Source organism: Oncorhynchus masou, chromosome 6 (assembly GCF_036934945.1).
Source record: "Oncorhynchus masou masou isolate Uvic2021 chromosome 6, UVic_Omas_1.1, whole genome shotgun sequence".
Lineage (NCBI taxonomy): Eukaryota > Metazoa > Chordata > Actinopteri > Salmoniformes > Salmonidae > Oncorhynchus > Oncorhynchus masou.
Genome location: NC_088217.1, coordinates 67,898,839 through 67,915,864, shown reverse-complemented (window position 1 = coordinate 67,915,864; position 17,026 = coordinate 67,898,839). Strand labels below are relative to the sequence as shown.

At 42.6% G+C, this 17,026-nt stretch overlaps 1 protein-coding gene across 1 annotated transcript in view; it reads right to left on the bottom strand.

The window, feature by feature from the left end:
* The window catches only part of LOC135542487 (follistatin-related protein 1-like), a 36,758-nt gene extending 20,997 nt beyond the window's left edge, over positions 1 to 15,761 (bottom strand). The window contains exons 1-3 of the mRNA XM_064969480.1: positions 15,686 to 15,761; positions 15,234 to 15,284; positions 15,059 to 15,115 (exon numbers count right to left, since the gene is read on the bottom strand). Coding sequence (XP_064825552.1) covers positions 15,059 to 15,115; positions 15,234 to 15,284; positions 15,686 to 15,739 — 162 coding nt within the window. The 5' untranslated portion in view covers positions 15,740 to 15,761. The remainder of the gene's footprint in view (positions 1 to 15,058; positions 15,116 to 15,233; positions 15,285 to 15,685) is intronic.
* Positions 15,762 to 17,026: the final 1,265 nt, after the last annotated feature.

Sequence of the window (17,026 nt, the reverse complement as noted above, 5' to 3'; positions counted from 1 at the left end):
GTACACCAGGGGTCTGATTATGTCACACACAGCCACTAAGAGACCTGTAAAGCGTACGCCAGGGGTCTGATTATGTCATACACAGCCACTAAGAGACCTGTAAAGCGTACACCAGGGGTCTGATTAGGTCATACACAGCCACTAAGAGGCCTGTAAAGCGTACACCAGGGGTCTGATTAGGTCATACACAGCCACTAAGAGACCTGTAAGGCGTACACCAGGGGTCTGATTAGGTCATACACAGCCACTAAGAGGCCTGTAAAGCGTACACCAGGGGTCTGATTAGGTCATACACAGCCACTAAGAGACCTGTAAAGCGTACGCCAGGGTCTGATTATGTCACACACAGCCAATAAGAGGCCTGTAAAGCGTACACCAGGGTCTGATTATGTCATACACAGCCACTAAGAGACCTGTAAAGCGTACACCAGGGGTCTGATTATGTCACACACAGCCACTAAGAGACCTGTAAAGCGTACGCCAGGGTCTGATTATGTCATACACAGCCAATAAGAGACCTGTAAAGCGTACGCCAGGGTCTGATTATGTCACACACAGCCAATAAGAGGCCTGTAAAGCATATGCCAGGTCTGATTATGTCACACACAGCCACTAAGAGACCTGTAAAACGTACACCAGGGGTCTGATTATGTCACACATAGCCACTAAGAGACCTGTAAAGCGTACGCCAGGGTCTGATTATGTCACACACAGCCAATAAGAGACCTGTAAAGCGTACGCCAGGGTCTGATTATGTCACACACAGCCAATAAGAGACCTGTAAAGCGTACGCCAGGGTCTGATTATGTCACACACAGCCAATAAGAGACCTGTAAAGCGTACACCAGGGTCTGATTATGTCACACACAGCCACTAAGAGACCTGTAAAGCGTACACCAGGGGTCTGATTATGTCACACACAGCCAATAAGGGACCTGTAAAGGGTACACCAGGGTCTGATTATGTCACACACAGCCACTAAGAGACCTGTAAAGCGTACACCAGGGGTCTGATTATGTCACACACAGCCAATAAGGGACCTGTAAAGGGTACGCCAGGGGTCTGATTATGTCACACACAGCCAATAAGGGACCTGTAAAGGGTACACCAGGGTCTGATTATGTCACACACAGCCAATAAGAGACCTGTAAAGCGTACACCAGGGTCTGATTATGTCACACACAGCCACTAAGAGACCTGTAAAGCGTACACCAGGGGTCTGATTATGTCACACACAGCCAATAAGGGACCTGTAAAGGGTACGCCAGGGGTCTGATTATGTCACACACAGCCAATAAGAGACCTGTAAAGCGTACACCAGGGGTCTGATTATGTCACACACAGCCACTAAGAGACCTGTAAAGCGTACGCCAGGGGTCTGATTATGTCACACACAGCCAATAAGAGACCTGTAAAGCGTACGCCAGGGTCTGATTATGTCACACACAGCCAATAAGAGACCTGTAAAGCGTACGCCAGGGTCTGATTATGTCACACACAGCCAATAAGAGACCTGTAAAGCGTACACCAGGGGTCTGATTATGTCACACACAGCCAATAAGGGACCTGTAAAGGGTACGCCAGGGGTCTGATTATGTCACACACAGCCACTAAGAGACCTGTAAAGCGTACGCCAGGGGTCTGATTATGTCACACACAGCCAATAAGAGACCTGTAAAGCGTACGCCAGGGGTCTGATTATGTCATACACAGCCAATAAGAGGCCTGTAAAGCGTACGCCAGGGGTCTGATTATGTCATACACAGCCAATAAGAGGCCTGTAAAGCGTACGCCAGGGGTCTGATTATGTCATACACAGCCACTAAGAGACCTGTAAAGCGTACGCCAGGGTCTGATTATGTCACACACAGCCAATAAGAGGCCTGTAAAGCGTACGCCAGGGGTCTGATTATGTCATACACAGCCACTAAGAGACCTGTAAAGCGTACGCCAGGGTCTGATTATGTCACACACAGCCAATAAGGGACCTGTAAAGCGTACGCCAGGGGTCTGATTATGTCATACACAGCCAATAAGAGGCCTGTAAAGCGTACGCCAGGGGTCTGATTATGTCATACACAGCCACTAAGAGACCTGTAAAGCGTACGCCAGGGTCTGATTATGTCACACACAGCCAATAAGAGGCCTGTAAAGCGTACACCAGGGGTCTGATTATGTCACACACAGCCAATAAGGGACCTGTAAAGCGTACGCCAGGGGTCTGATTATGTCACACACAGCCAATAACAGAAAAGTAAAGCGTACACCAGGGGTCTGATTATGTCACACACAGCCAATAAGAGACCTGTAAAGCGTACGCCAGGGGTCTGATTATGTCATACACAGCCACTAAGAGACCTGTAAAGCGTACACCAGGGGTCTGATTAGGTCATACACAGCCACTAAGAGGCCTGTAAAGCGTACACCAGGGGTCTGATTAGGTCATACACAGCCACTAAGAGACCTGTAAAGCGTACACCAGGGGCCTGATTAGGTCATACACAGCCACTAAGAGACCTGTAAAGCGTACACCAGGGGTCTGATTAGGTCATACACAGCCACTAAGAGGCCTGTAAAGCGTACACCAGGGGTCTGATTAGGTCATACACAGCCACTAAGAGACCTGTAAAGCGTACACCAGGGGTCTGATTAGGTCATACACAGCCACTAAGAGGCCTGTAAAGCGTACACCAGGGGTCTGATTAGGTCATACACAGCCACTAAGAGACCTGTAAAGCGTACACCAGGGGTCTGATTAGGTCATACACAGCCACTAAGAGACCTGTAAGGCGTACACCAGGGGTCTGATTAGGTCATACACAGCCACTAAGAGGCCTGTAAAGCGTACACCAGGGTCTGATTAGGTCATACACAGCCACGAAGAGACCTGTAAAGCGTACACCAGGGGTCTGCTTAGGTCATACACAGCCACTAAGAGGCCTGTAAAGCGTACACCAGGGGTCTGATTAGGTCATACACAGCCACTAAGAGGCCTGTAAAGCGTATGCCAGGGGTCTGATTATGTCATACACAGCCACTAAGAGACCTGTAAAGCGTACACCAGGGTCTGATTATGTCATACACAGCCACTAAGAGACCTGTAAAGCGTACACCAGGGGTCTGATTATGTCACACACAGCCACTAAGAGACCTGTAAAGCGTACGCCAGGGGTCTGATTATGTCATACACAGCCACTAAGAGACCTGTAAAGCGTACACCAGGGGTCTGATTATGTCACACACAGCCACTAAGAGACCTGTAAAGCGTACGCCAGGGGTCTGATTAGGTCACACACAGCCAATAAGAGGCCTGTAAAGCGTACGCCAGGGGTCTGATTATGTCACACACAGCCACTAAGAGACCTGTAAAGCATACACCAGGGGTCTGATTATGTCACACACAGCCACTAAGAGACCTGTAAAGCGTATGCCAGGGGTCTGATTATGTCATACACAGCCACTAAGAGACCTGTAAAGCGTACGCCAGGGGTCTGATTATGTCATACACAGCCACTAAGAGACCTGTAAAGCGTACACCAGGGGTCTGATTATGTCATACACAGCCACTAAGAGACCTGTAAAGCGTACACCAGGGGTCTGATTATGTCACACACAGCCACTAAGAGACCTGTAAAGCGTACGCCAGGGGTCTGATTATGTCATACACAGCCACTAAGAGACCTGTAAAGCGTACACCAGGGGTCTGATTATGTCACACACAGCCACTAAGAGACCTGTAAAGCGTACGCCAGGGGTCTGATTATGTCATACACAGCCACTAAGAGACCTGTAAAGCGTACACCAGGGGTCTGATTATGTCATACACAGCCACTAAGAGACCTGTAAAGCGTACACCAGGGGTCTGATTATGTCACACACAGCCACTAAGAGACCTGTAAAGCGTACGCCAGGGGTCTGATTATGTCACACACAGCCACTAAGAGACCTGTAAAGCGTACGCCAGGGGTCTGATTATGTCACACACAGCCACTAAGAGACCTGTAAAGCGTACACCAGGGGTCTGATTATGTCACACACAGCCACTAAGAGACCTGTAAAGCGTATGCCAGGGGTCTGATTATGTCATACACAGCCACTAAGAGACCTGTAAAGCGTACGCCAGGGGTCTGATTATGTCATACACAGCCAATAAGAGGCCTGTAAAGCGTACGCCAGGGGTCTGATTATTTCATACACAGCCACTAAGAGACCTGTAAAGCGTACGCCAGGGTCTGATTATGTCACACACAGCCAATAAGACACCTGTAAAGCGTACACCAGGGGTCTGATTATGTCATACACAGCCAATAAGAGGCCTGTAAAGCGTACTCCAGGGGTCTGATTATGTCATACACAGCCACTAAGAGACAGAAAAAGCGTGAAAAGCAAAAAACGTTAGAGGGTGAATTAGGAACTAAAGAGAAGGACTACATTAAAACTCCCACTCCTGCCCTATTAAAGGAAATATCAGTCCTTAGATCAATGTTGGACTCTCTCCTAACACAGGACGCTGAAAAAAAGAGATTTGTCAGGCAAAAGCTATATGAACATGGCAATAAGCCAGGAAAGTACTTGGCATACCTAGCTAAAAAGAGAGCTGACTCTCAGTCAATTGCTACTATTACTGATTCTGATGGCAATCATTTATATGAAAATATAATTGGTAAATGACTCATTTAAGAAATGTTATGCAAACCTTTATGCCTCACAACTCCCAAATGATGCACCCAAATTAATGATGCACATTAATGCTCCTATTACCGAGGAAGAGATAATGTTTGCAATTAAGAATCTGCAAAATGGTAAGGCCCCAGGACCAGACGGGTTTTGTAGTGAGTTCTATAAAGAGTTCCATGGCCTGATCCTTGAGCCATTGCGTGATATGTTTATCACTCATTTTCAAATGACCAGCTCCCTCAAACGCTGAGAGAAGCCAACATATCACTTATTCTCAAAAAGGGAAAATGTCCAGAGTCTTGTTCCTCATACAGACCAATTTCCCTTCTGAATGTGGATAGAAAATTGCTTTCTAAAATTTTAGCCACAAGATTATCGGACTCACTGCCACTAATTGTGAAAGGAGACCAAACTGGCTTCATTAAGGGCCGTAAGTCATGCAACAATGTCGGGCGGCTTCTTAATGTAATTCAAGCCTGTGCTTGGTCTTGTGCTCTCCCTAGATACTGAGAAAGCATTTGATCGTGTGGAGTGGTCTTACCTATTCTTTGCTCTAAATAAATTTGGTGTAGGGGACAACTTTATAAAATAGATTAACATTTTATATGATGATCCTCAGGCTGCTGTCCTTACTGATGGGCTAAGGTCAAATAGCTTCTCTATATACAGAGGTACCAGACAGGGCTGTCCTTTGTCTCCTCTCCTCTTTGCACTCATTATGGAACCACTGGCCGAGGCCATCAGGGTAACGCCTGCTATACAGGGGCTGCTCATTGGTGATGTTCACCCTAAAATAAGCTTGTATGCTGATGATTTCCTGATATTCATCTCTAGTCCCGAGACTTCAATTACATCTCTTATTAATATTATTGTATTATTCAGCGAATTCTCAGGCTACAAGATTAACTTAACTAAATCAGAGGCTATGCCACTCTGTACCTAATACTTCTCCCCCCTTCCCTTTTAAATAGTCTCCCTCAGGTTTTATGTATCTGGGTATATTTGTAACTCCTAAATTCCAGGAAATGTACAAAGCCAATTTTGTTCCCTTGTTTGATACAATAAGACAGGATCTGGAGCGCTGGAACTCTCTCCCGATTTCTTGGTTGGGTAGAATATCCCTCTTGAAAATGAACATTTTACCTTGACTACTTTACCCAATCCAAATGATCCCAGTATTACTCTCCAATAAGGTAATAAAGGATGTAAATGAATGGCTAAGTTCCTTTATATGGAGTAAACGCAAGCCAAGACTTAAGATGGCAATATTGCAGCTGCCAAGTTCTATGGGTAGCTTGGATCTACCCAATATCTGGTTCTATCAGTGGTGTGCCCACCTATGTTATATTTCTGACTGGATCACAAACAATGACTCCTCTATTTGGTTAGACATTGTGACTTCTCTTTCAAAATACCCCTTACAGGATCTTTTATTTTTCAGAAGTTTCAAGTCTGTAGAAGATCACTGCAATAATCCCATTACACTTAACACACTCAAAGTATGGAGGTCAGTTCAACGCTTCCTGGGAAGGTCCAAACTAACCTCTGCTCTTACCCCAATTCTTAACAACCCAGATTTTGATCCAGGATTACTGGATGCTGGCTTTCACTTTTGGCTTAATAAGTGCATACGCAGACTAAATAACTTATTTGCTGATAAGATTTTATTGTCATTTGAGAAGATGGTCAAGAAATCCCAAAGCAGGACTTTTTCCGCTTCCTACAAGTAAGACATATTCTGAAGAGCACCACCTTAATTGGTAACCTTGATATGTCTGTCATTGAAAGAATGCTTTTTTTCCCCACAAAGGAAAATGTCTGTAAGTCTGTTTTATGATGCTTTAAGGTCCTTTTCTGCTGTCAACACACAGAGGGTGAAACAAGTGTGGGAGAAAGAATTGTCTGTTACTATTGACGAAGAGATGTGGGAGGACATTTGGAGATATGCAAAAACAATATCTATATGTAATCGTACTCGAGCAATCCAATTAAGAATAATACACAGATTGCATATATCCCCAAATCGCAGACATGCTTTCAGCCCCACTTCCTCTTCTCCTCAGTGTCTTAAATGCAAAACTGATACAGGCACCCTAACACATTGTTTATGGCCATGTACCAAAATACAAAGATACTGGTCTGGTGTTCTGCAAGAAATTGAAAAGATCCTAGGGGTTGATCTAGAATTGGACCCAGTTTCTTTACTGTTGGGTCTCCCTAGTAGGCATGTTATTTCTGTGGGTAAGAGGAGGCTTTACAACATCCTTACCTTCGCAGCGAGGAAAAACATCCCTTTACAGTGGATTAGTGATAAGGTTCCTTCTATTAAAGATTGGCATAAGATACTATTTGAATGGGTGCCGCTGAAATATCTAAAATGTACATTGCATTCTAAAACAGATCAGTTCTACAAAATATGGGAATCTTATCTAAATGACCTAGAACCTGAGGTATCAGCTATTATGCTGCAATGATTCTCTTAGAATGGTGGTGATCTATGTATTTCAGAATTGCACTGCACGTTCCATGTGTGGAACCTAACTTCTTGGTTTAAACAGAGCTTTTTTGTTCAATTTCTGTTTGTAAGTTTGTTTAAAATGTATGTATTGAGAGACACAATGATGGGGATGGGGTGAGAGAAGCGCCGAGCGGAAAGAGGAAAATGGTGTACGTATGTATGGGTGTGTATGTATGGGTGTGTATGTATGGGTATGTATGTCTGTATGTATGTATGTATGTATGTATGTATGTATGTATGTATGTATGTATGTATGTATGTATGCATGTATGTATGTATGTATGTATGTATGTATGTATGTATGTATGTATGTATGTATGTATGCATATATGTATATTATATATATATATACAATATATATATATATATAATATACATATATACATACATACACACCCATACATACACACCCAGAGGAATATATATATATATATATATATATATATATATATATACATATATATATATATATATATATATATATATATATATATATATATACGCAGGTATGTGTAAGTGAGTGCTGGTTTTTGTGTCCTTTGTCTCTGTTGTTGTATCTCTTAATATGGGTGGAAATTGTGAAATTCCAATAAAAAATACTGTTACAAAAAGAAAGTAACAATCATAACTATTGGCTGGCATGTCACTGATTGGCTGGCATGTCACTGATTGGCTGGCATGTCACTGATTGGCTGGCATGTCACTGCTTGGCTGGCATGTCACTGCTTGGCTGGCATGTCACTGCTTGGCTGGCATGTCACTGCTTGGCTGGCATGTGTTTTGAGATTTTCACAGACAAAAGATATGCAGTCAAAAAAGTGACAAGTGACCAACAGCCTTGTGCAATCTCTCTCGCTCTATACAAGTATCCTAAGCTAAACAATCAAGAGGGTTTGCAGTTTTTCTTTCGATTCTATCGGCTCCATTGAGCCAGGCAAGCCCAATCAAGCCCAACATTTGAAATGATTTTGAATACTATTTGAACCTAGGCCTGACACACACATGCACACGCACGTACAGTAAGTGCACGCTCTCGCGCGCAGACACACACACACACACACACACGCACTGTATGATATGCAGGTCAGGTCGAGACCCCTTGTCTCAGGCGTGAAATTAGTACACGTGAAGATTTATGGCAGGGTCGGTCCACAGGCCAAGAGCTGATGGTAAAAAAAGAGCTGTCTTCGAGCTGTCTAACAGAGGAGCTGTACACACTTGAACACACACTTGAAAACACACACACACATTTGTTGGAGCTGGAGCGTCTGGTCTGGACTGACTTCTCTCTCCATGTGTCCAGAGGGAGATAGATAGCGTGAGTGGGAGACAACAAGAAGAAAGACACTTCAAGGGAAACGAGGGTGCAAACATTCCCCTGCAGAGCCAAGATGAGGAATTTGGGAGCATGTCCAACCTGTGACTCTCCCATCCAATCCTAACTTGTTTTATAGGGCAACGTCAAGACACTGAAAAAAAAGAAGCTGTAAGTCAGGGGCATACCAAACCAATCATGGCTTTAATAGGGTTGGAAGAACCAATCAGTTGGGGAGAGAGCCTTTCATCTGTTATCCAAGGAATCTCGTTTCTAAACGACCTACTTATCTGAGTATAACTTAACTCCGGTTAACCCCAAATTTGACACTCTCTCATTGACCTAGATAACAAAATCCCTCACTTCTTGGTATTATTTTTGTGGACAGATTTTGGGCAGAGTAAATGCTCTCGCATCGCCTCTTCCTCTCTGGTGTATCCAGAGAGCTACTGGAGACCCATAGCAGAGACGGAAAAGGAAGCGAGACACCCCAATCGCTGTTTTCTTCCTGGTTTTTTTTTCGGGTTCAATGAAAGTCACTGAACGAACTAGACCAGACGCAGCTGCTATTGCATTGGTATCTATGGGTGGCTGACAATTTTTCCCCCAATGGTAAACGCCCTGATCTTCATTTATCCACCATCTTTGCCCATATGGCTCAAACAGAGGAAGTGAGTGTGAATGGACTGTGAGCAAAACATAACGGGTACATAATTCTACACAACACTGCCTACATGGCTTTCACAATAAAAACCTTCTGGCTCCACCAGCACCTTCGGAGGGGCCTCAGGGGAAGATGCCAGGGATAATAACTGTTTCTGCTCTTTACTTCACAGCCACTTTGAGTTATTTGGAGGGAAAGACCTAGAAGAGGCCAGGCAAGAAAGAACACACAGGAAACAGTGATTACTTTAGCAGAGAGACAGACAGCAAACATGGGTCTGGTCTGGTCACTTCACAGGGTGAGTAGAGCGACTGTGTTCTCCAACTGTGGTAAATATTGAAACCAGCGCCAAGACTAAAACTCCATGATTGAGTTATCACTTGGGACTGTACTGTAGTGGGGATGACCACGACTTACACTAAACTATGACTAATGACCATGCATCGTCAGACAACCAAAGGTCCATTTATTGGATATATATTGGATAATGGTATTTTACAGACAGAATGAACTATCAGGTCAACACTGAGTTTCTGTGAGGTTCACACCAGCAACACTAGTTACTAGACACCCGTACGACTCAAACACAGGAAGTGAGTGTGGACTGATTGTGAGCAAAACACAATGAGTACACAATTCTACACAACAGTGAGTGATCACTTTGGAGAAACCTTACAGCGCCGAGTTGTAGACAAGAAACAGACCGAGTCCCAAAAACAAACAAACATGGGTTTCCTTCGATTCAAACAAAGGAAGTGTAACTTTCATCGTCCTATTTGGCAAATAAATATTTTCTAAAACAAGGAGAGGTCACACACACGACAGAAAAACAACCATGTTTTTGTTATAATAAACTATTACGGTATTTAGGTCACGAAGATGTCATATTGGAAGAAAATACTCTCTCCTTTCTGTTGTGTGTGTGTCTGTCTGTGTGTCTCTGTTTGTGTGTCTCTGTCTCTGTCTGTCTGTCTGTCTGTCTGTCTGTCTGTCTGTCTGTCTGTCTGTCTGTCTGTCTGTCTGTCTGTCTGTCTGTCTGTCTGTCTGTCTGTCTGTCTGTCTGTCTGTCTGTCTGTGTGTGTGTGTGTGTGTGTGTGTGTGTGTGTGTGTGTGTGTGTGTGTGTGTGTGTGTGTGTGTGTGTGTGTGTGTGTGGACTCCTTTGGATGAGTAATGGACAGATACCGTTCGATGACAAACCAGTCACACCCTATATGTAACTTCAAGATCCTTTGTCACCAAAGCTTCAAAGGGCTTTACATAAAATGTCATTTCCAATGTCATATTTCTCTTTGAAAGCCAGTAAAAAAAAGGTTGTAGAGGCTGATTGTACTCTATATTATACTGATTATACTCTTTCATTCTAAAGTGCCTTCCAGGAGAGGAGCGTGGGTATTGTCTATACTTCATAACTCACAAAGACCCAAATCACTAGGCCCAAAGTGTACTGAACATATGAGCCCCAATAGTCCTTTGCAGGCAGACAACAAAATAATTGAGATGGAGGTAGAGGAAATGTTGTTTTTGCACCGTAACCTCCGTCTCATGTAAGGCTGTGTCTGTGGCTATTGGGGAAGGGGGCCTTATCCATCTGAACAGAAGGACAAACAGCAAAGAAGGGCCTCTTGTCTCCCTGCTGAGAGCTAATGTGACTGCCAAAATGAAGGAGGCACCAACTTGGTATCTTAATAGGGCGGTGGACGACCATGAGCCAGAACAGCTTCAAAGCACCTTGGCATAAATTCTACAAGAGTCTGGAAGTCTATTGTTGGGATGCGACACCATTCTTCCACGAGAAATTGTATCATTTGGTGTTTTGTTGATGGTGGTGGAAAACGCTGTCTGAGTCGCCGCTCCAGAATGTCCCATAAGTGTTCAATTGGGTTTAGATATGGTGATTGGGACGGCCATGGCATATGGTTTACAATGTGTTCATGCTCATCAAACCATTCAGTGACCACCCGTGCCCCGTGGATGGGGGCATTGTCATCCAATGGGGGCATAGCCATGGTAGCCAAAATAATGCAAAATAAAAATAGAAAAAATTAATTGTGCCTTCTGGTTTGCATAATATAAGGAACTTTAAAAGATTTAGACTTTTAATTTTCATACTTCAGTATATTTGAGCAATTACATTTACTTGTGTTACTTAAGTATATTTAAAACCAAATACTCTTAGACTTTGAATCAAGTAGTATTTCACTGGGTGACTTTCACTTTTTCTTGAGTAATTTATTAAGGTATCTTTACTTTTACTCAAGTATGACAATTGGGTACTTTTTCCAGCAATTACGTTCCATACAGTACAGAACTACATGTAACTGCAGAACAACTTCAAACTTGCCTGATCCATCCACATAGCATCATGATTTTGGTATAAACTACACACACAAATCAATAACAATCAGTTAGGTCATGCCTTAATAAGTGTGTCTAAAGTGAACAGCATTCTTTCCCTCTACTATAGTCAATCTCCCAGGTTAGGTCCAAATGAGAGAGCTCACCCCACGTACCAGGCATTCCTGCCCAGGTCAAAGGCTGATTCGGGGACTGCTCACCCAGACAAACCCTCTGACTTCCAGGGCCATGGCTGCTCGCTCCAGCTATGCTGACCCATTTAGCACTTGCACAGCCCACCTCCTGCTGCTTAGCCTACACACACACACACACACACACACACACACACACACACACACACACACACACACACACACACACACACACACACACACACACACACACACACACACGCCAAACGAATGTACACGCAAATAAACGCCCTCACACACTGGAATGCTCTCACCCATGCATGAGCGTACATACACATTAGTGATGAGGGAAAAAACAATACAATTACATATTGGGATATTATTTTTGGCGATATATCATATCGTATCGTTTTAACAACATTGCAATATTATTTTTGTGCTAGTTTGCTGTAGCTATGCCAGAACGTTCCTTTATAGCATGTTCTCCATCTCCTTTCTAAATAGGGAGCCCATTTGTTTCCAGCACTTTCATTTCCATGACTGATCAAAACTCATTTTACCATGGCTCTCTCGTCTGCAGCAGATGGTGAGCAATATGTTTGAAACACCGGATCGCAATAAAATCACAGCATCGAATTGCAATACATATAGAATCGTGAGAATCGCAATACATATCGTGATAATATCGTATTGAGAGGTCCCTGGGAATTCCCGGTCCTAATACACATGCACGCACAAGGGTCTGAGCTGTGTGTGAAACCATCACCATGTTGGGAAGTAAGCTGCTGTCGGGAGGGTGAGGGAGGTAGGGGGATACTAGACTTCCACAATGGGGGCGTCAGAGGGCTTTGATCATGGGGGAGGTGACCCTGTGTGGCCCCTGGCTTGTAAGAGGACATCTGGCCTGAGGTGGCCCAGCTGGGAGTGAAACTTTGTAAACTCCATCTCAGTCTTTACGAGACGTCTTCAAGAAGAAGCAGCTGCTTAACCACAGGTTTTGTGTTAACTACAGAGGCGGGATTAGAAGACACTAGCACAAAGTGATTATTTGACAACTGTGACTTGTTAACCTCTCAGTTTTAGACCCTGAGTCGGGCATCAGATAGGTCAATAGGTACTAATAATAGTCGCTATACACCCCCTAAAAAGGTACCTGACAAAGTGAATTGAGTCAACGCATATATCTTTCATTGTGTAATGAATCACAGTTGTTTCCAAAGTTTGCAATGAGTTTGTTCTACTTCCTTGTTCAATTTTGCGTTCCCAACGAGCAGTATGCTTGCAGAAATAAATAAAAACATGGATTCCCTGACCAAAACACACGTTTCACATGAAGCTTTACAGAGCTAGTAGGGCGTTAAGTGTAACCCAAAGAACTCGCAGCATTTTCCTCCACTCACACGTTCAACCTGAGCAGTGACAACTCGGCCCGTGTTAAAAAAAGAGCTAATGGCTGACAGATGTTTAAGAGGAGGAGGAGACACTCTAGGACAAGACATTCTTAAGCAGAGCACTGTTCCAATCACACACTGTTGAGTAGGGCCAAGCTAGCACACAATAAATGTATAAACAGTTCTAAACAGTTATAGACCATTCTGTTAATACAAGACAACCTTGCTGTAAATAGCCTTTCTACACCACAAGATTGTGTTTATCAGTAGGCGGTTATGCACTCATTTGTGCTGTGTTCCTTATCAGCCATCCAGGCCACAGCTTCAGTCATCCAGACCACATTTTGAGACTAATTGCCCCCCTAATAGGGCTAGAAATTGGCTGGTTTTCTCTCTGTCTCCTTCTCTCTCTCTCTCTCTCTCTCTCCCTTTCTTTCTCTCGCTCTCCTTCTCTCGCTCTATGAATCTGGGAAACATGCCAGACAGGGAGAGAGCGGGAAAAAAAGGCAGAGACAAAAGAGAAAGAAAGAGAGGGGGAAACAAGTGTTTCCACTGAGGGAATTCTTGGATGGCTCTGAAGTGGTATAATAGGAAAGACATCAAAACTATGAAATAACATATATGGAACAATGTAGTAACCAAATAAGTGTTAAACAAATCAAAATATATTTGAGATTCTTCAAAGCAGCCAAGAAGGAGAGTGACTGAGTGCTGCATCAGATGCACTGGCCTCCACAATCCCCCAACCTCAACCAAATTCAAATAGTTTGTGATGAGTCGGCCCACAGAGTAATTGAAAAGCAGCAAACAAATGTTCCTTCAAGCCGGTTGGAAAAGCATTCCAGGTGAAGCTGGTTGAGAGAATGCCAAGCGGGTGCAAAGCTGTCATCAAGGCAAATGGTGGCTATTTGAAGAATCTCAAATTTAAAATATATTTGTTTGACACTTTTTTGGTACTAAATGATTCAATATGTGTTATTTCATAGTTTGGATGTCTTCACTATTATTCTACACTGTAGAAAATAGTAAAAATAAAGAAAAACCCTTCAATGAGTAGGTGCTCTAAAGCTTTTGACCAGTAGTGTATGTATGTATGTATGTATGTATGTATGTGTGTGTGTGTGTGTGTGTGTGTGTGTGTGCGTGTGTGTGCCTACGTTTGTGCATGTGTGTGTGCACGCTTGCCTAATTGTAGTGCTTGTGTGTGTGTGGTTGAGGTGCGACAAAAAAAATCTTAATTGTCCTTCCCAATTGTTTGTTATATTGGTCTATTTTCTCTGGGACCATCAATCACCTCTCTGGCCACAACAGCACAAGACCAACTAACAACTGCCATGAACCTAGCCAGAGCCACCAACATGTCAGCAATACACTGGTGGTCAATGACCAAAGTGGCAGGCTCTACAAACAACTATGAACAACTGTTCCTGCATGGAACCCCCCCCCCCCCCAAAAAAAAAAAAAAAAAAAAAAACAATGCTGAAGTGAAGTATGTCATTCAACAGCAGTGATCAGGATTTGCTTGATATAAATGGAAGGCAGACATCACATTAATTATCTTCTAATATATATGAGTCTGTATGATAAACACGATTCATAGAGATACAGATGGTTTGGAGCCAATTACAATATGCTGCTATTTCATTGCTATATTCATTTCATTCATTCATATTCATAACATGCACTCAAAGGCACTGGTTTAGTGAATGTTGACATTACATCTTTGAAGCTGGACAGATGTGCAAGGCTCCGCCTCTTCTTTTTCTGAGCTCTGTCTTCTTTAAATGACTGTGTTTAGTTATTTAATATAAAAATATACACGCGTCAGATTGTCCCAAGTTAAATTGACCAATCAGGCAAGCACGTTACTGTTGGATTATGTACAATAGCCACATAATTACAAAGTATATTTTTGGGGAAAAAAAGGAAAACATTTGTTTGTCAACAGACGAATTGTCCTCTAAAGCGTATATTTTTTTTACATCTAAATAATAAAAAGCATTTACCTCGGCATGACAGCAAACGACTGTGACGAGTAGACACAAAATGACACTTCGAATCATCTGCGGAGAACACAAATAATACATTTGCTTCAGTGACAGCCTGACAGTCAAAACATAGCAAAACGGAAGAAACCGAAGTATTTATGAAAACGATGTCTTCCTTTTTTCCAAAACGTACCATGTTAGCGGGTGATGACCCAAAGGCAGAGGGGAGACGGCAGTGTTCCGACTGAGACAAAGGAGGAGAGCAAAATTAGATTGGCGAAATTTGAGCACCACGGAGGAATATTCCCCGGTCTGCCAATAGAGCTCGATGCGCTCGAATCCGGACGGAGAAACTGCAGCAAGAAGTGAAGTGCTCAAGGATGGACAAATGACGTGGAGAGAGTTGATTCAAAGTTTAATGTTATCAAATAATACATGTGCAATCCATGGTTCCTTAGTTGACTTACTCAGGAACCATGGATGGCATGGTTACGCAGGAGATTTAAATTTAAAAAGTCCCTCCCAAATTTCTGTGTTTAAAAAAAACAAACATATCATAGGCTAATCATATCATAATAAGTACACAACAATATTTGCCATTCCACATTGAATCAAAACTTTTCATATCTTAATAGTTTATCAAACTTGCAAAGTCCAGTGCACAGTGGCTTCGCATGAAGATGTCAGTTTGTCCGTCATGGGATATAAAGAATGCAGCACCGCCCTCTGACGGTAAGTTATAACACCTGCCGGAGATGTACAGTAAGTACAGTAGTATACCTGACAAGATAATGATGTGGATCATAAATCAAATTGTATAGATTTATTGATTTTGAGGAATGCACACATATACGACACAATGCAAAAAAGAAAAGAAAGAATGTGCTATTTCAAATCGATGCATTACTGTAAAAAAAAATGTTCATGAAAAATATTAAATAATAATACAACTCTTCTTGCACAAAAAAATGGCACCTTAAATTCCTACTACTAACAACTCAAATAAGAACTTCCAATATTTTGTTTACCCAAATTTATGTTCATTTTTGGACATTAACACATTTGAACAAATTATGGTAACTGTGTGTCAAAACATGAATATTCAATTACAGTCCTTTTTTATCGCTTTGGTACTATTTGACTAGTATGTGGTACACTTTCAATTTCACAACTCTTCAATTTCACAACGCTTCGTACAAAACTCAAAACAGATCTTCAAAGAGACTGTTTTTTCAAAAGTTTAAGTACATTTTCAATTGACTAAGTACACCACACAAAATCAAACAGAATTTTTTTCACCAAACCTAATAAGTGTTTCATCTAGAAATACCTTTCATATAAAGAAATTGCCTTTCACAAGGCAATGCTCACAATACTTCATATGATTCTTTTCTCATTTGTTTACATACATTTTACCATCATTTAATCCAACTGCAATTAGTTGTTAATCACTTCTCCATTTGGTAAACATATAGATTTGAAACTGTTTTGCCTACTATATATGGATTTTGAGAACAACAGAAATAAAATGTGTGTTTGTAAAGTATAAATATCTAAATGACATGTATGATACAAGATACCCATACATAATGACGACTGGTTATTGCTAACTGATTTCACATAGTGGTAACCACAATTGGTCACCATAAAAGAGGGTGTGTGAACACCTGCAATTATGTTTAATGTGGAGCAGGGTAGACAGCAAGGGAGAGGAAGAAATCAAAGAGCTAGAGGACAAAGGGCACGTCAGAGATGTGGGCATGGGTCCCGTCAAAGAGGTGGGTATGGGCCCCGTCAAAGAGGTGGGTATGGGCCCCGTCAAAGAGGTGGGTATGGGCCCCGTCAAAGAGGTGGGTATGGGTCCCGCCAAAGAGGTGGGTATGGGCCCCGTCAAAGAGGTGGACGTTAGAGTGAGGGAGGCAGGCGGCAGGGAACTGTTATGTCTAATGAAGTCAGGGCTATCGTCGTTGACCATGTGGTAAAAAG